This window comes from Scleropages formosus, chromosome 5 (genome assembly GCF_900964775.1).
Source record: "Scleropages formosus chromosome 5, fSclFor1.1, whole genome shotgun sequence".
NCBI lineage: Eukaryota > Metazoa > Chordata > Actinopteri > Osteoglossiformes > Osteoglossidae > Scleropages > Scleropages formosus.
In genome coordinates this window covers 1-20,765 of record NC_041810.1, presented here as the reverse complement: position 1 = coordinate 20,765, position 20,765 = coordinate 1, and the positions used below count along the sequence as shown (strand labels likewise).

The window sequence follows — 20,765 nt, the reverse complement described above, 5'->3', positions numbered from 1 at the left end:
AACATCTGATGAGTGAGGTTGAGGGACAAAGAAAGAGCCACACCATCCTAGCTCATAATATCTAGCTCACAGGTAGCATTCAAACCATTTTAATGATTGTCCTTTGACAGGACATCATTCTTGCAAGGTGGGGGGGGGGCGGGGGTGCAGTGGTTGATTGTGTCAAATGCAGCAGAGAGATGAAGAATGAGCACAGAACAGGAAGGCAGCTCCAGCAGAGTGAAAATCTTCTGACACTGAACGATGAGTATAATTTACTACTCTCTTATGTACAGTCCTCTAAGCTTACCACCCAAATTATTTTGCACATCCAGGTTCATAGCATATTGTGACAACATCCAGTGTGAAAAATAAAAATTTGAAGCCACAAACTCTCTTCTGGGACATAATTCTTGCAGTTTAAATAGTTAAGACCATTGCACAACTCACACTAATCCAAGAGGTACGACATAGTATATGTAGGATCCATCCACATCTAGAAGGTGACAAGTGTCAGTCATGGAAAAGGGGATGCATTCCCAAGGCTGATGAAAGGAGACATAGAAATTAAGAGAACTGCAGAAGTTCTTCAGAAGAACAAGTTAATGTGTGATTTCTCTGTGCTGTATTATGGACAATTTGGAGGCCACCTTTCTGAAAAGTACCTTTAAGGTACAAGTCCCACATGGAGAATGAGATATGCTGCGCTGCCTACCTAACTTGAGCACATAGGATTGATGTACCGTTCTGACACCATGGTCACACATATTTTGTGCTTTTCCACTGCAGGAACACCAGAACTTGGGAATTTTTCAAAGAATACCTAGCAGGCACCCAAGGGTCCTACTGAATAGGAGCAAGTCCATGAATGTGCTCAGAGGGGTATTATTGATGTTCAAGGCAACTGGCTCCTCTCGTTTGTAAACAGAAACAATACTGATGGAAGATATCTTTGAGTCAGCCCGGTCCTTCATCTGCACATAGAGACCAGATCTGAAACTGATGAGCTGAGGACAAGGGATGAGTCCAGGATCAAAGGCAAGGATGGAAATGGCAAGGAGGATCTGAAGGATTAAATGAGAAAGCCAGTGCTCAGAGATGGGCAACCACAACTAGGAACCAAAGGGCATGACAGGACACAAAGACCAGGATAACAATTTAGAGAAGTAGGAAATCTTGAGACCACTGAAGAAAAAGCATGGATTTGATAGATGAGTAGGGAGCTGAAACTGAGAGACGAATGCCACTTACTGCTGGCTAATGAAGCTGTGCTCGATGCTCCTGACATCAACTGTGATGCACAGGCTTCATTGTTCATAGCAGGCCATGGGGACTTTCGACAGCAGTTGTCTGGCTCCAGAAACCTGCACTGCCCCCTGTTGTTGGGTGGCACACATGACATGTTGCTGTTGAGTGTGACACGATTTTAATTTGGTAGGGTAAAGCGCACACACACACCCATACATTGTCTGAAACTGCTCGTCCCATGCGGGGTCGCAGGAAACCGGAGCCTAACACGGCAACACAGGGCATAAGGCTGGAGGGGGAGGGGACACACCCAGGACGGGACGCCAGTCCATCGCAAGGCACCCCAAGCGGGACTCAAAGCCTAGACCCAGCGGAGAGCAGAACCTGGTCAAACCCACTGTGCCCCCCACATAGGGTAAAGCATGGTGCAAAGTCAATATTCAAATACCTTGCTGTTTTCATACACTGTATTTCTTAAATACATGAAAATTTAGTATCATGCCCTTGTATAGACATGTTTAACTGCACTGTATATGTATTAATGCATTAAACAATTAAGAAATAAGCGGTTGTCAGTTCTAAAATACATTCATAATTTACTCATTTAATGGTGGTCTTACTCACACGCAAGAAGAGAATAAACAGATCTTTTCAATTATTGATGCAAAATTAGTAACAACTACTAAAGAAAGAAATTTCTGCTGTCAAGCGATGACATACATTACAAATGAGATTAGAGGTGACCTTATCTACCTACAGCATGGGGAGACCGGCTCACACCTGTGATGATCACAGCTCTGTGGTGATCACACCTCGCGATAGTGAGTCCACCACCTGAGCGCAACATTGAACACAGACTTGTTCGCGTACGGGTCACAGAGCAACAGGACTGATCTCAGGCTTCCGCAGAGATCTGCTTTCCACACCTGCCGTTCTCCTGCCCTGCACAGGTGCACATGAGAACGTGACCAACGGTGATCAGCTGCACATCACGAACACCCGTGTGTTTGAGTGTTTACTCAGAGATCAGCGTGAAAGTCTGTGGGGACAAAGAGGATAATACTGAGGCTCGGAATATCAATGTGTCTCAGCTTTGAGATCACTGACGACCGACTCAGAGGAACCGTGGCTAAGCTTACAGGCACAGTGCGTTCGACATGTCCTCAAATCATTCCACGCGCTGTATTTCAATTAGAACATGCAGATTTTCTCTCGGAAGCAATGAGATATGTGGGACGTTCGGCAGAAAGGGAGGGACATGGGAAGTGTGACTTTGTGCTGGAAACCAGGAGGGGAAGAGTGCCCCCTGTAGGCCACTTAGCAGGGCTCCGCCAGCTCTGTCCTCATCTTGCATCAGCTTCCACATAGATTATTGAATTTAATGCACAAGCGCAAACTTTAAATTTGAAAGGATAATTTGCAGGGAGGAATCTGAGCTAAAGCTGAGAATAGAGACACAGGCTGATGTATTTCCGTCTCAGCGCTTATCTTCTTCCTCATTAAACCCAGAAAACTTACAGAAATGAACTTGGTCGTACTTAATGGTTCCGTACACTCAGAGCATTTGTGAGCCTTCGTAGATAACAACGAAAAGCAAATCTGAAATTGTGTCGACGCATATCTGATGAGTTATAACATGACTTGGCTGGACTGCAGTGGATGGTTTCAGGTAATGAAGGTGTTGCTGTAATTTGGTCGAATGGAACTTTCAGCGGCGCGAAGCGGGAACGCATCAGGTGTGGTGCATTGTGGGAAATTGTGGCCTGCAGGAGCTGTTCATCACCTTTTGCGAGCGAACGTTATGCTAATTCAGCATTTTAGTGCTGAATGAATGCCATAAATAGTGTTTTTACTTGTCCGGCATGTCCAGATGACATTTGAATAGAGGCGATGACTAACGGCGATGACTAACAAGCTGCTGAGAGGTGCTGGAAACCCTTCCCTGTCAGTGGGTGTGGAATCCCTGCAGCAGATGCCCCATGCAAACAGTTAAAGGTCGAAAAACAACATTTGCCGCTTTCATCCTGTACAGCTACACTGTAACCAAACGTCGCGTGTGGAGAAGTGTTCCTCGCCTCTCCGGTGACCAATCGGAGCGACTCGAGAATATGTGTCCCGGGTTTGAGCTGGAGACTGTATAGTGTTAATAAAGTAATTTCCCACAGCAGGTCCCATTCAAATAAAAGACTAAAGCAGGAGAAATAGATGCAGAAGGATATAAATCTTCATTACACTCTGCATATACAAGGATAGTTTACACAAATGACATAATAAATAATATTTCCTGGTAAGCAGCTCACAAAGGCAGTCAAGCAGAAGGCACAACATGTTTTATTCTTTATTAGGTATACACTGGAACTCTTACAGGCAGGAGATGCCAAAGGGGCATAACTGTGGGCCAGGATAAAGGAATACCCTTTTGCCATGGTACAGAGTCCCCTGTTGATCTCAGATATATATATTCAATTCAATTTATTTTTATAGAGCGCTCTTCTCATGCAGTGACACAGAGGGCTTTAACACAGACATAAGGCAAGAAAAAGATACAAACAAAGAAGACAGTCGACTAATGGCTACCATAATAAAGTACTTTTATACAATTATAAGTATGCCCACTGGAAACCGGAGAAAGGAAGAAAAACTCCCAACTGAAAGTTGAGGGAGAAAAAACCTCTGGGGTTCCATGGGCCAGTAGTTTCCCACTCCTCCTGGGCATTCTAGAAAGCAACAATTGTAAACCAGTGTGTAACAAGTAATAATGATTATGTTGCTAAATGGCATCTTTGATCCCCAGCTCAGCAGATGGACATCATCTGCAATCAGCACGGGATTCGTCTGTCACCAACAGCCGGCCTCCTCAGGTCTTCTGTAGCGAGGTAATGCTCAACAAGAAGATAACTGGTAGCATAGTGGTTGGTACTACTACCTGTAGACCCAAAGGTTGCAGGTTTGATCCCTTTCTCTGGTTGTAGTACCCTTGAGTAAGGTACTTACCCTAAATTGCTTCAGTAAAATTACCCTACTGTGTAAATGATTGGAAGCATGTAATAAGTGTGACCTTAATAATGTAAGTTGCTTTGGAGAAAAGCATTAGCTAAATGAATGCATGTAAAACAGAACTAGTAATATGTTACTTAAATTTAATATGCATTTTTATAAAGGTGATAAACAACCAAGGCAGGTGAAATTACATTTCGAGGTGGAATGCCTGAGTGAACAGAAACGGATGGGACATTTCTAACAGTAACTGGTAGACTATTCCGCAGTTTAGGTGCTCTATAACTAAAGGCACGACCTCCTACTGCGGTCTTATTGATCACAGGTACTTTAAGGTAACCTGCATTCAATGAACGAAGATATCGTCCTGGGAAATAAGAATCAATAATCTCACAAAGGTAAGCCGGAGCAATGCCATGTACTGTCTTACAGGTCAAAAGAAGGATTTTATAGTCAACTCTAAATGTGACCCGGAGCCAGTGTAACAATTTAAGTACCGGTGTTATATGGTCAAACTTCCTAGTTCTAGTGACAATTCTCGCAGCAGCATTTTGTACCAACTGTAGCCTGGATACCGTCTGGTATGAACAACTTGATAGTAACGCATTACAATAGTCCAGCCTGCTTGAACAAAAATATAAACCAGTTTCTCAGCATCCCGTTTACAAAAGGAATTGCTGCATTTTAGCTATGCTTCTTAACTGAAGGAAGCACACACACACACACACACACACACACTTCCAGAACCGCTTGTCCCATACAGGGTCGTGGGGAATCAGAGCCAACCCGGTAACACAGGGCGTAAGGCCAGAGAGGGAGGGGACACACCCAGGACAGGACGCCCGTCCGTTGCAAGGCACCCCAAGTGGGACTCAAACCCCAGACCCACCGGAGAGTAGGACTGTGGTCCAACCCACTGCGCCAACGCACTCCCCGGTAAAGGAAGCATGACTTAGTCAAAGCATTTACATGCAATACAAATGACAGCTTTCCATACAGCAGGGCACCCAAATTCTTGACACAATCCGTACGCTTGAAGCTAATACCATTTGTTGTAAAGACTGGCGTGATTGTGTCGAGAGGTTTGGCATCACCACCCACCACAAGTACCTCTGTTTTACTGGCATTTAGAGATAAAAAATTTTTACTCATCCATAATTTTATACTGGTAAAACAATTAGCTAATGACACCACATGTGATGGATCATCAGGCTTAAACGATCCATATAGCTGTGTGTCATCGGCATATGAATGGAAATTCACATTGTGTTTGTGAATAATGTCATCCAATGGCAACATATAGAGTGAGAACAGTAATGGCCCCAGCACAGAGCCCTGTGGCACACCATACTGAACCATAGTTGAGATGGAGGGGGTGCAGTCAATCTATAGCTATATATACATACATATATATATATATATATATATATATATATATATATATATATATATATATATCTGAGATCAACAGGGGACTCTGTGTGTGAGCTTATATATATATATATATACACAATATACACATGCACACACACACACACACACACACACACACACACACACACACACACACACACACACACACTGTCTGAAACTGCTTGTCCCAAGTGGGGTTGCAGAGAACCAGAGTCTAACCCACCAACACAGGGTGCAGGGCTAGAAGGGACACACCCAGGATGGTATGCCAGTCCGTCACAAGGCACCCCAACTGGGACTCGAACCCCAGACCCACCAGAGAGCAGGACTTGGTCAAGCCCACTGCACCACGACACCCCCTCATATATATAATCAGTGAAGTGTAACAAACCATTGAAAAACTTTCTCACTGCAGTCTTAGCAGAAAAGCAGATGATTATTTCTCTCCATCACACAGTTTCCTATGTAGTACAGTCATTAAATTATAAGACAAGATGCTGTGTGGCACTGCTGCTGGGGTTCTTGGCTGTCAGTAAATGTAACATGTAGCAAAAAGTGTCACACAGTGGCCAGTCTTACAACTTAGTGACTGCACTACATGGTTCAAATGTGTCAGTGGTCCAGTGGGGGGCACTCATAGGCGCTGGGTTGATGGTTTGAATGTGCCGCAGTTGGGACCAAGCTCCTGTGTTGTGTGGCGGTCCTCCCACCATCAAGACAGAATTAAAAGCTCAGTTCCTGCTGGACATACGGTAAAAGAATATTCTAGAAAGGTTAGCCCACCCCCACACAGGAGCCCAGGCAATCAGCCGTACCATATGAAACAAAGAGTATTAAAAGAAGAAGAGCGGCACGTAATTTGAGCTGCTGCTCGCAACACTGTAAACACTAACGCACTGGAACGCAAATTATGTGTTATACATCAATATATCCATCTGCCAACTATATGACTTTACTGTCATGCTCAAGTCACCTGAGATGAGATCCTTTGCTCTGCAGCTTCTCATTTTGTCTCAGGCTCCCAATCCCAAGGCCCTTAATGTATTTCCAAACACATAATTCACAGTAAACATATTTATCACCCGCTCATGTATTTAGCCCACAACACGTCAAACTGTGTAAAGGCCAAAACACGTTTAAGGTTTATTGTCATGTTGCTATTCATGGGTGTACAGCACAAATGAAATATGATTTATGCAGGTTCAGGTGAGACCAAAATCATAAATATAAACATGTATTACAATACACAATATAAAGACAAAGCCCAATTACGTTTTCACAGTTCAGGGTGAAAAATGTTAAATACATAAAAAGAAGCACAATTTTAACAATTACCTACCAGTAGGTAATTAGTAGGTGTAATTATAAATTAATTATATTAAGCTATTAATAGGTCACATAAGCTAAAATTGTAGCAGATGACACAAGCAGTTGAGATGCAGAAGAGAAAAACACATCTAAACGGTAAAACTGAGATTATGAATATTTATATGGCCACTGTGTGCACTGACTGTGACAGTGTTTTGACATGAGATTACGGGAAATATAAATCGCTTTGCCTGTGTTGAAAGGGTAGTGCTGGGAAGCGGTATGTGGGAAAGACACACACACACACACACACACACACACACACACACACACACACACACACACACACACACACACACACACACGTGTTCACTCTTTCTCTCTCTCTCTCTCTCTCTCTCTCTCTCTCTCTCTCTCTCTCTCACTCAGGAGGCCTACCAGCAGTCCATAGCAAAGTGCCACAGCGACCGGATGGGAAACATGCGTGGAGTAACACGCTGTACCGCGGTACATCACAGCTAGAGCCTGACAGTTGACACAGATGTGCAGTGGAATGTGCGACGGATTGCCCCGAGGCCTTTCCCGCTTCTGAGGGCTGTGCCGTCACACCGGAGCACGTGGAGACATAAGCCGAGGCACGGGAGGGTGAGATGGAGCTATCTGACAGTGACATTTAAGCACTGGGTGGAGCCACCCCTGGAGGGTGCTCTGGGGGTGCATGGGGACAGGCTGAGCCTTGGTGTTTGTGTCGCCTCCCCACTGGACACAACCGATACCCTCTGCTGAGAGGTTGGGTGGCCCGGGGATCAGACACAGGCGCTCAGATGGGTCATTGTATGAGGAACGCTGCTCTCGTACCCTTGAGAAATAGGTCTACATATGTTTATTTTGTCTCACTCTCGAGGACTCCTGCCTTTGAACCTTGGAGAAAAGCATCAGATGGAAAAAAAATGTTTTGTCACAGTACATATGCTGTATATTGCCTTAGCCTCGTGCGATTTCCCCCCTCAGATGAAAGTTTTTGTTTATTCAACATAATATATCTTACGCTTTTCTCCAAACTGATTAGTGTTAAACTACATACATCGATTTACTCATTCAGCAGGGTAACTCTTACAATTCAGGATAAGCACCCTGATCAAGGGCACTACAGCAAGGAGTAGGATTCAAACCCAGGTCGCTCAATTCGGAGGCAGTAGTGCTAACCAGGGGTGCGGTGGTGCAGGTGGTTTGGCTGGGTTTGGCTGGGTTGTGCTCTCTGGCGGGTTTAGGGTTCGAGTCCTGCTCGAGGCGCTTTGCAATGGACTGCCGTCCTGTCCTGAGTGTGTCTCCTCCAGCCCTGCACCCTGCGTTGCCAGGCTAGGCTCCGGTTCACTGCAACCGCCCCCTTTACAAGTGGTTTCAGACAGTGTGTGTGTGTGTAGCTCTAACCGTTGCAGCACCTGCTGCATCAGTTAATATTTAGCTGGACAACTTGCGAAAAGTAAGAAGTCACTCATTTGCTGAATTTACAGATAGGCAAGTGTAATAATTTAACAGGTCACCGATATTTGAATATTCAAAAGCATTTCAGCAACAGGTGGACAGGTGTGTTTGAGGGGGGCAGAGCTGGGCAGTGAACAGGTGTTCCTTTAACCATCCTGGTTCTCGGGGCCTCCGGTGCGCTCGCCTGCCGGAAGATCCACATCTCGCAGGAATCCATATTTTCCATATTAGGTTCCACATAACAACTTGTTGGCGAAAATGTGAATTTTTGTTATTTCTTCCCTTCCAATTATTATTTTCCCCTTTGCCACAGAAATCAGCTCCTGTTTGCACTGCTCTGTCCGCGTCGCACACAAGTCGTTCTCACTTTAAAAGGCAAAATCCATTCAGGGAATATTTGCGTTGCGGGAATTCTTAAAGTGGAACACAGAATGTTCTAGAAAGAGCCTGTGTACGCCACCCTTAAAATATGAATATATTCTTGCGTGTACTTGCTTAATGATAACAGTTTACTAGGGATGAACGTCAGAAAGGAGCATTTTAGAAACGGTTTAGATGGATAAGGTCCAAAGGTTCAGTCCAGGTATTAAAAATGAAGTCTTGAAATGTTTTCTGTGCTTCCGTATAAATTATACATGAATTACGAGCCGGAGCAGAGCGCGCGGCGGACCGAGCCTGCAGGTCTCAGCCCATTAAAACATAGCTGGAGACGCTGCCCCAGGGCGCCGAGCGCCCGTTTACCAGGGTACGGAACCCATCTACTCGGCACCACGTTAATACGAGTTGCTCCATTTACAAATAGCAGTGGCCCCCTTCTGCAAACACGAGCGACTTGGAGAAAAGCACAGCTCATTTCCATATCTTACGCTGTACCAGCTGGGCGTCCCGCAAACAAGTGATTTTAAAATTGCATATGATATATTTTTATTTGAAAGCAGAAGGGAATCCCGCGCTCCGGCCGCGGGGGGGGGGTGGGCGAACTCCACAAGGGTCCTGTGATTGACAGGTGTGGCCTTTCACGTTTCGCTTCACACAAGAAGAAATTGCAGAGCCAAAGGATGAGTTTATGTATATATATATATATATATATTTTTTTTTTATTCACATGTGTTAAAATCTCTCTGCAGTGAGCCTGTCTGCGGCGTGTGTGTAAAGTGCCTTTGCAGAGGTCGGTACACAGACAGAACACACTTGGACCGTACAACATGTTACAATAATATTTATAACACTACATCTGTTTGGAGCAAACGGAGGCATTTTATTTTACGTGAGTACTAGCATACTTTTGATGCCAAATTGTCATTTTTTTACTGCACGCTTTAAATGTGATTCTCACACATTCTGCGGTTAACGAAATGCTCAGCGAGTGTCACTCTAGTCTAGGTACTACGGTAATGGAGCGGCTGGCAGTTAAACAGTTTAAGAATCGAGCCGAACAAGTGGCGGAGGGGAGGGGCTGCAGTTCCACAGCGTGGTATAATTTACATGTTCAAAGAAGAAGCGGCAATTAAATATAGATGAGGTTTAATAAGGCACGGCTACATGCTTATTCAATAATATATTGCTCTCTAAAATATTAATGCTTTAAAGACGGAAGCATTCATCAATACATCTGTGCTAATATTGTCACAGGAATATTTCGCACTTCTCTTTTCGTTAAAATATAAAGTAATAATGCACAAGTACACGATTGCGCACACAAACGAGCCGAAATCACACAGCTGTCCTTCGCTAACGGTTAATACATGGATGAGTAGAGAGGAATACAGTGTTGCACAAATTGGGTATTTGTTTTAATTATTAAGGTCTGCTGCGTTACCCCTTCAGCTGATCATAGTATTGTATTTACAAAGTTATTAAAAAGGAGCTTTTAACTGTCTTATAATTAAGATATAAATATCGATAGTGGCGTTAGGTTTTCCTGATAAAACGTAAACACCCGAAGCTAGTGTTTAACATATTATATAGTAATAAGGCGAATGGTCTGAATTATTATTACTATTCAACTAGGCCTCCTTTTTACATATATCTACAATGTCTGTTATACACTTTGTCCACAACGTGAAAGACGAGACTTTGAATAGACTATAATTTACAATACAGCATCGTGTGTAAAATATAATATTGTCCTTTCTGGTAACGTCAGGTGTTTGGTGTCGCGCTGTCCGGAATCTGAATATACTGAAATACTTAAAGCAATTCGATGTCTGCGCTGAACCGTCCCTTTCAGCTGAAACCGGAGAACACACATCATAATTTAAAAAATACATCTCAACAAAATCAAGTGATGTCAAATACTAACCGTGTTCTCGTGGTTAGTATTTGTAACAAGCAAATCATTTTAAACAAGTTAAACACACGGTTTGTCAACAGCTGGAATATGTACATGATACTGTGGAAGCACATGCTGGTGAGACAAACTCTGGGAATTAGGTTTTCCCTTACAAGGTCCGAGTGTTATTTCTGAAATGAATTTTACACTTTAAATATGGAACACGTTACAGTAAAATACTGTTTAAACAAATGGAAAACAATTCCGTCATAATTAAAACAGCCGTAAAGATACGGGTACCGCGAGCTACACTTCATCTGTACACGCAAATAATCAATCACAGCTTAATTCGCACAGGAAAGCCTGGAATTCCTCTGACGCGCACACACAATATGATAGTAAAATGTCAAGTGTCACGTTGACCTTCGTGTGTGCTTCATCGTTTCTAGTTTAGAAGTAATCATTTTGATACAGTCAGGAAAACACAACAAAAATACCATATTGTAATTGTAAATGACAGAACTACATAAGTTTGACTCATTAAAAAAAAGCAGTAAGTTCTATTATTATTCAGGCAAATCGTAATTGATGCGACAATGCTGTCCTCCTCTACGCAGCTACATGGCAAAAATCATTCGGCAGACTTAAGAAGCAACAGTGAAATGATATATAGTGAAAATGACGAATAAAGAAAAATGTCTGAAAAACATCATTGCTAATAATTCCTATATGCAGATGCATGAGTAGTTTGTGGGCGGGAGGCGTCAGTTTGGTCTTATTGCAATTGCTCGTATAACCTGTAGAGGGCAGTGTTGTCCTTTGTACTGTACATTCGATAGCAAGCGCTGCAATTAGGAAATTAACTTGTCAATCATTTGTCCTGTATGATGGAAGAAGAAGAAAAATCTTGGTAAAGTCAGAGGTCTCCATCAGAAAAGTAACTGGCGACTTATTAACGTAAAAAACAATTAACTGCTGGCAGCAACAAGAGACTTTTCTGAGGTATTGCATGATGTGTTTAGCATTCTCAAGTATTTTTTTTTTAAATGCATATATATGCATAATCCTGTGTGCATATGCATGGTAAAAACCATCGTGATTTTCTGTGTACTGTGGCAACATCAACAAACAGTGTCCGCGAGGGGTTTTGTAACCTGAGTGCTTTCACAGAAAAAAGTAATTGAAATCAGTGGTGCGTACACCATCAAATCGCAATAAATAAAATACATACAGACAGCAGGTTATACAATTCGCACAAAAGCCTCGTCAAATGCGTGCGCAGGCTTCCCTTGTATAACAAAAACTCTGATTTTTGTACTGTTCTCGGGCAGCATGGTGGTACAGCGGGTACCTGAGTGCTCCTCTATTCTTCAGACGTGGGTTCGATCCTGCGTGGAGTTCACGTGTTATTGGTGACTTTAAAGTGTTGTGAATGAATGAAACGGATGAGTGTGTGTCTGCAACAGAGGGCTGTCCTGTCTACAAGGGTGTATGCCACCTCCTGCACTGTGCTTGAATGGATTCTGGTGTTACAGTTTCTAAATGCTGGGATTTGCTACAATTTTCTTTAGAGCTGACACTCATGTTTTTATTGTGATGCACATTTAAAAGCTGCCTTTAAATAATCTGTATTAAATATTATTATTACTACTAATACTACTACTAATAACAATAATAATCATGAAACTCTGCCATAAAGTGGCAAGTGGCATCCAAAAAATAACTTGTAAAAAAATAAAGTGGGGTCGGTTTACTGCATGGTATATGACAAACAGTATTTTTTAGTCAGTCTTTGTTACTGTGTGAGGAAAAAAAATCATATACTTTCAATTATTAGACGTGCAGGAAATAGATCAGTTTTTACAGATAAAAGATTCACGTGACAAATAGAAGTACTATTAAAAGTGATAGGATAACAATGCTAAAACAACCCTTTTCAGGCGGAAGACGGGATCCAATCGCATTATATCTGAATGTTGGCGTTTCACTGTAGTAGTATTATTATTGTTATAGTGCGTGACCAGGAAATTCCCATAACTACTGTAATTACTAGTAACTACTAGTAACGCACATAATCCTCTCTACTGAGCAATTATTAACGTACCATTTGTGATAACGATAAATCACTGACATTCGTAATGACGTTGCCCTTCAAGAGAATTTTGTGTATTTTATCCCTTTGCCTTTCAACTTTTATCTTCCTTTAAAACTATGTTTGGCTCATTGTTAACATAGATAAGGAGTCACAAGATTTCCCAGATGCTGACAATTTGGCAGAAACAGAGGAAGCCACGCCCCTCTTGGAGCGGGGGGGGGGGGGGGGGGGGGGGGGGGGGGGGGGGGGGGGGGGGGGGGGGGGGGGGGGGGGGGGGGGGGGGGGGGGGGGTGGGGGGGGGGGGCGGTTCTTCTCTTCCATCGTCGCCAGAGAGCACACAGGGGGTGACCTGCTGTATGCTGGTTCACAGGGCGTTTCTCCGATGAGTGAGAGCTCACAGCTTGTTAATGTTCATTTGGGCACCTACGAAAACGGGGTGCAGGCTGCTCACAAGTCAGGATCCTCGTAAAGAGCTGTTCGTTATAAAAGGGAAGCGTGTATTAATCTGCATAATACTGCTATTTTTCGAAAAGACCCACTACCATCATATTTAAGGCAGTGTATCTTTGGTGAAAGGTTAATGGAAACATACTTTCAGAATTGACTAATTCCCAAACGCTTAGTGAAAAACAACACGCGTGCTGAATACGCACAAATCAGATGGCAACAGATGACATTATGACTGATGACTAATAAACCCTTTCTGTGATGAGCCCTGCAGCAGCAGTGTTCTTACCCTTTTTACCATGAAACTGAGTAACAGAAGAAATCAATGCTATGGAACGTGTACAGAAAGAAACACTGTATAGTGTTTGACGCGTGGTTAAATACGATGATGTCATATGCAAACTGACGCTCCTGATGAGATTAAAATATGACCCTGTTTGAATTTTTGAAGGCCTAGAAAGCTCCTGTTGGGTGTTGTTTCTCGCATTGAACCTGATCCTTCCTGACCCCAGACCCTCTTTATCGGGTTTGTGTTCCGATGCCGCGCACGCAGCTCGTACTTTGGCAGCACTGCAAGGTTTGCAACGGTACCGTTTGTGGGCGGAGCTTAAAAAAGGGCGGAGCTCGTCGTCTTCGCTTTCTCACTGCCGTTTCACCTCGAGCGACTCTCAGATGTTTGTTTCCCGCTGAGTGAGCGGCTCCTCCTTGTCGTCCTGCACGTCCTCGGGGTCCGGGGCCTCGGGCTCTGGCTCGGCCTGGTTGCGCTCGGCCGCCATGGCGCCCTCGTGCGTTTCCTTCTCACTTCGCTCGCGCTCCAGCAGCCGGTAGTTGATGGCGTTGCCTATGAAGAGCCAGATGCTGGAAAGGATCACGACGGCGCCGCAGCAGAAGTACATGTACTTGTAGTTCTTAGTGACGTCGACCAGCTTGCCTGCGGAAGAGTACGAAACGTGAATCACCTCAGACTTTTAAAACGTGTCAAAAATCGACTCTTTCTACTTCTAACGTTGATCGAGGTGCTTTTTTACACACATTGTAAGTTGCTTCGGGGTAAACTGTCTCTCTTGAATTTTCATTTTATTCGTATTGATTACTTGCCAGGAACCTTTTCTTTACATTAAGTTAAACATAGTCAGGTCATCATATACATACGATCTGAATTAAATAAATCTTGTTCGAAACGTCTCCTTTCTGTAACAATAAAAAAGTGGTGACACAGCGGGAAATGAGGTACTTCTGGATAACAACACAATGATCCATTTTTAATGCCCAGTCCACATAGCAAGGACCATAATTTTGGATTGCAGCTTTGTACTGTCATGAATTAAAAGGGGAAAAGCTTCAAAAATCTCTCCAAGGACCGGGTTTGAATCCCACTCTTGTTGCGGAACCCTTGAACAAGTACTTTCCCTGAACTGATATAGTAAAAACTACCCTGTTATAAAAGAGGGGAAATCGTGTAATTGCTTTGGAGAAAAGTGTCAGGTAAAATAAATAAATGCAAACGGGTCGGAACGGAGCGTGAGGAGGGTTGTTCCAGAACCTGCTAGCGGTGGACCGATGAGGACGGGGCAGCACTCCACGATAGTGACGAGGCCTACGGCACTGGAGAACCGCTGGGCGCCGACGAGGTCCATGAGCGTCTCGAAGAGCACCGAGCTGACCATGCCGAAGGCGAAGCCGAAGAACACGGAGTAGACGACGAGGCCCGTGTATCCCTCCGCCAGCGGACACAGGATGTGGCACACGCCGTTGTAGAGCACGGCGAAGCTGAAGAAGTACTGGATCTTGGGGCGGATCCACCGCGAGTTGGCCAGCAGCCCCATGGAGGGCCTGGCAACCATGTCGACGAAGGCGAGGATGGAGAGCAGGAAGGCGGCTGAGTACTCGTCGACGCCCATGTCCTTGGCATACGCAGCCAGGAACACGATGGGCGCAAAGAAACCCAGGAACATGATGACGTTGCCCGACAGGTAGATGAGGAACCCACGGTGCTTGAAAAGCGACAGGTCCAGGTACTTATTCACCATCTGCCAGGCGCCGGTTTTACCGGCTTTGTGGCCCGGGGCGACCCCGCCGCCCGTCCTGCCCGGAGGCGGCCCCAGGGGCCTCATGAGGGATCCAGCCACGCAGCAGTTGAGCAGCAGAGCTCCCAGGATGAGGAAGCTGCCCCTCCAGCCGAAGGAGTTGAACAAGTACTGGTTGAGCGGAGCCAGCGTGCTCAGGAAGACGGGGCTCCCGGCCATGGCCAGCCCGTTGGCCAGCGGACGCTTCCGGAAGAAGTACTTTCCAATCATGGTCAGGGCTGGCTGCAGGTTAAAGGCGAGTCCCAGACCTAGAGAAAAAAAAACCAAAGATGCTAGAAATACAGCCAATAAATACGCTATAAATATACCCAGTAACCGGCAGGGGGAGTGCTGCTCTAGAGGCCCGGCCTCCTGGGGCTCGAACCCGTGCCACCCCATCAGATGCTCGACGTCAACGAGCGATTCGCTCACCTCCAATAACTCCTATGCAGATGTAGAGCTGCAGCACGTTGTTGCAGAAGGAGGCGGAGACCATGCCCACGGCACACAGTAAGCCGCCCGCCATCATGATGGGCCTGCAGCCATACGTGTTCACCAGTATGCTGCTGATGGGACCTGGAAAACAGGGAGACGCACCACACTTCGCTCGTGGGGGAAACAACCCGTAGTCACAAATCAGCCTCTGAAACTCTTGGACGGGAAGGTATAAAGGTCATTTAGGAGGTAAAGAAGGTGTTTTGGTAGGGATCACCTTCCGGACAGCGTACAGATGATTAGTGTCCCTCGTGAATAAGTAAGCCAGCTGCCCTATTGTCTGTAATAAGCACAGACAAGTCGATTTCTAATTATAGTATATTTTTAAAGCATCCCGTCCAGGGAGTACCCTGCCTCGCGCCCTGTGCCTCTGGGATACGCTCTGGATCCCCGCGACCCAGAACTAGATGACGGACACAACGATGATGGATGGACAGACGTAAAACTGCTAAATAATAGACACACACACATTTTCTGAACCCCTTGTCCCATACGGGGTCGCGGAGAACCGGAGCCTAACCCGGCAACACAGGGCGTAAAGCCGGAGGGGGAGGGGACACACCCAGGACGGGATAATAGACACATTGCGAGTTATTTTTTCCTCCATCCCTTCCCTCCTGAACAAGGGAAAAGGAGGGTGGTATTTTTGGACAATGCTGATTACTGCATACAGTAAATGATGAAACAATAATAAACGCACATTTCCGAAGTCACATTTAGATGCACGAGCGGTTTAATTATTTTGTAAGCAAATGAATGAATGAGACACTCGCACGGGTTTGTAAGGACAGTTCTTATCTCTCTGCTCTCTGCTGTTTCTATCGTAAATACGAAAGTTGATGCCTTTGCGGTCGCTTGCCACGGCACCAATACTCCTTCCGGAAAGGGCAACACTATTGCTTTGGGCTTATAATTTACTCTTCTCCCTTTAACCTACTCTTTAATTTACTCTGTTTCCTAATAAAACACTGCAAAAACTTCGTTACAGGGACTTTGAGGGGTTTCATTCCACAGGAGGTCAAGCACAGCACAAGGTACTCTTTATAATAAGGGGAAAAAAAAATCCTCCAGCTTTAGCACCACTTGAGTAAACCAATATTCAATGTTTAATGTCAATATTTACAGTATCTAGAAGTCATTGCGGAAGTAACTGGTTCGTCATGTGCTCCTCATGTGTCTTACAGTAAAACAGTGTACTGTGTAGTAAACTCTGCAGCTGGTAAATCACCCGTCTGTCTTCTCCCTCGGCAGACAGAGGACCTTCCACACTTACGAAGCAAATTCCCACGTGGCTCAGAAGACAAGCAGCAGAACAGTCTTAACACCAGCAGGGGGCGTAGCGCTTAGAGACGGTGTCTTCCGCTCAAAGGACCCAGGTTCGAATCACGCATCCTGGTGCCGTACCCTCGGTGAACGTACTAACCCTGAGCCGATCCGGGAAAAATGACCCTGTTGTATACATGGGTAAATCGTGTTTAAGTAGCTTAGTGTACACACCTCACAATATAGGTCATGGCAGCTAAATGAACGAATAAGAAATGAATGTTAAAAGCGAGCAGGCAGCACCGTAACCCCCGTGCGCTCCTCGTCAAGGACAACGCCGGGCTGAAGGGAGGGGCCGCATTCCCGTGGTCTCGTGGTGGTTTGGCAGCGCTGACCGAGCACTGACCGCTCCGAGAGTCACCTTCATATCACAATCGGTCAGAATCACGGGACTGAAACGGGACACCAGGGACAAAGAGGCCACGTTCGCGGACAATGTCCACTGTCCACTGGAGCAAGAAAATGTTCCACAAGGGATCAGCTGATGTAATAGTGAACACACACTGTTTACCGTGCCACGTAGTCATGAAGGACGTAGTGCCGATTAAGGTCCTCAAAGACATACGGCGGAACAGCAGAGCAAAGTGTGCACACATTACACGCAGCCCGATTCAGCCCGATGGGCTCTGCTGCGAACTATCTTGGGCCCTCCCTTGGACACCCCCCACCCCCCCGCACTGCTCTCTGATGGTCCAGCCAGCACCTGGCAACTGGTTCTGCCCTACTTGCCCCATGAGGGTTGGGTCTCACTGTCAGTAGCGTTTCTGTCACCTCTCACATTGAGCCGAGCCAGCGGACAATCTGTGTGTGTGTGTGTGTGTGTGTGTGTGTGTGTGTGTGTGTGTGTGTGTGTGTGTGTGTGTGTGAGGTAGGGGAGTCAGGTGCCTCCACATGACATGCAGAACATATCGGATCAAGTTTATGAAAGCTCACCAGCAGCCTGCTGATTCCCCCCCAGACTGCATTGGTGCCTGGAGGCAAAAGAGTGCTTAATGTTCATACTCCTCATGGTTATACTCTGTTTTTACTGTGAAAATGAAAAGTAGAGCTCAGATAGACATCAAGTGTCATACGCAGGCGTTTTGGAAAATGACAAGTCTATGTCTGTCTATGTGTTTATTATGTGCGGGGACACGGTGCTGCTGCACAGGGCAGGAGGTGGGATCTTACCGATGGACAGTTCCTATGAGCCGTGTCCTGTCCCGCCCTAATCCCCTCATGGCCTAATGTAGACCAGCTGCTACCAATTATGGACAACTTTTTTGGCAGCTGTTCTGAGGACTTTGGGGGAAGTCATGATGGGAATTTGAGGGAAAAGGCTGGACTTGCAACTGATATGCTGGCCCAGTTTTGGTCCTTTTTGTATCGTCTCTGGTTCACAGAGTATCTGTTAAAGGGGCGCTGTCTCATATTTGGTGTCAAACTGTCTCGTTTTGAGGGTGAACCCTGCTTTCTGGGGCCTCAATGCTGCCCAGGTCGCTGCCTCTGCCCGAAAACCAAGTACACAATCTACAAATTCTATTTATATCTATATCTGGTTGGCACAGTGGCACAGCAAGTAGTGCTGCTGTCTCACGGCACCCGTGTGGTGTGAGAGAACATGGGTTCGATCCCCGCTCAGGCTGTGTGGAGTTTGTATGTTCTCCCTGTGTCTAGTGTGTGAGTAACAGAGCGAGTGTGCATGTGTTCCACTGAAGTATGGATGAGTGACCCAGTGTAAGTAGTGTATCTAGCAGTGTAAGTCACCTTGGGAAATAAGGTGCGTGGGCTCATAACACTACATAAAGTCCATGGGAAGTTGCTCTGGAGGAAAAATGTCTGCTAAGTGAATAAATGTATATCTATATGACACAAATATATCTATAGTCTATCTATATAGCATAGATATATCTATAACTCTCTTTCTATTATTTCTAAATAAATAAATGTAAATGTAAAACGAAAATTTCTCTGTACGTCTTCACTAGACTATAACAATGCTGGGGAATGAAGCTGCACAACAGGTTACTACACTATTTCCGTCTGAATTCCGTGGGCAGGATACTACCAACGAATTAATTAGCATATTTTTTTTCACAAATGCCATGTAGCTTGCTGCTTGCTGGCACAATGACCATGCTGTTAAGAGCACACGCTCCACCCACACCTGTGACGATTTTCAAGTGTACCGAACCGGATTTCCATGAGCGCCCTGAGAACCTGCACGACAGGTTAGCAAATCAGGCTGCAAAGACCTTGATCACCCCCTCGAGCCAAACGAGACCTGTCTGTCCTGAGTATCTTGGCAATGTGTAGCACATTCCCCTGCTCACCCTTACGTGTAAAGGTGAAGCTGCAGTCGCGTGCTGCCACTCCCCCGTGTGTCACCCCACCACATGCTTCCTCCTGACTGGCTGCCCTGAGCACATCTCTCGAGCACACGCTGGTGTGTTTAAAAGGACTGCGGTTGCATTCCCCCGCTGCTGAGTTTTGCTTGCCTCCAGTGTGCGTCAGCTCTGCTGCTGTGTGACGTGTCGCACCTGTTCACCGCTCACAACCTTGGGTCCCCTTACCGCCATTGTTCCGGTTTCATAGCAACAGCAACAAACTGTATGTATTGGAATATTATTTTGCCCTCATCCTGTGACCTCGAGGAGCGAGAATTAATTATAACTATTCTTATAAACTTCACCCAAATGCCCAGATTTACAGTGACACCTGAGCAAATTACTCCGGAAGCAGGGCTGGTTTTAATCACGCTGATACGACCGAGGCGGTGAACCCTCGTAAAGCACTGTTAAAAAGGAATAAATGCATTTAAAAAAAAATATAAACACGACACGTGACTTTGAGAGATGATCAGTCTTCCGTACCTCCAGCGTACATGACTGCTAGCATGATGGACGAGATCCACGCGATCTGGCTGTACGAGGCATCAAAGATCTTCTGGATCTCCTTGAAGAAGACGGTGATGGCTTTGGGGAAGGCGTAGGAAAACCCAATGGAGATGAAGGCCCCCAGGACCACGGCCCAGCCCCAGCCTCCATCGGGGGGCTCCACCGCCGGCGGGCCTCTGGCTGGGGGTGGCATCTCTACGCGACCGCGCAAGAAATCCTCACTGGAATACGGGAAGACGGAAAGAAACGAGAACGCAATAAAATGACCCGCAGGAACCTGATTTGCTGGGAACATAACTGATGATCAACATGACCAGCAGCAGCTCCATTCTTCTCCCACTGCGGGTAGGTGAGAACTAAGCAACACATCACCTTAGAAGGCCCACGGGTTACTGAGACCATGATCACTTTTTGCTCCTTGTGGTGAAAAAATAAAAAACCAACCACCTTTCGGGATATTTTAGGAGCACAGTGTTCCCATTATACACTCTAGGTGGGCTGTCAGGACACTTACGAGTATGTTTAGCTTGGTAATTACCCTAAAGAGCATAGTGTGACATAGTATTTCTCATGGCTTATGTCATTTCTGCCCCCGACAGGCATGACGTTCATTTTCCACATAGGTGATTCAAACACGTGATACCATCTTTTGCGCAGCTTTCATTATTTACAACAGCTTCCGCGACATTTATGCATCTAAAAGAAAACGGGAGCCTTTCTGCTCAGACACTGTTTTTCCAAATCACTGAACGGACATAAGA

General features: G+C 45.4%; 1 protein-coding gene across 1 annotated transcript; it reads right to left on the bottom strand.

Annotated features, from left to right (window-relative positions):
* Positions 1 to 13,502: 13,502 nt before the first annotated feature.
* On the bottom strand, positions 13,503 to 20,738 carry LOC114910607 (monocarboxylate transporter 2-like). Its single transcript, XM_029252531.1, has 4 exons — positions 19,981 to 20,738; positions 15,743 to 15,886; positions 14,788 to 15,579; positions 13,503 to 14,175 (listed from the first exon to the last, which is right to left on the bottom strand). The coding sequence occupies exons 1-4, from the start codon at positions 20,297 to 20,299 to the stop codon at positions 13,913 to 13,915; spliced, it is 1,518 nt and encodes a 505-aa protein (XP_029108364.1). The 5' UTR covers positions 20,300 to 20,738; the 3' UTR covers positions 13,503 to 13,912.
* Positions 20,739 to 20,765: the final 27 nt, after the last annotated feature.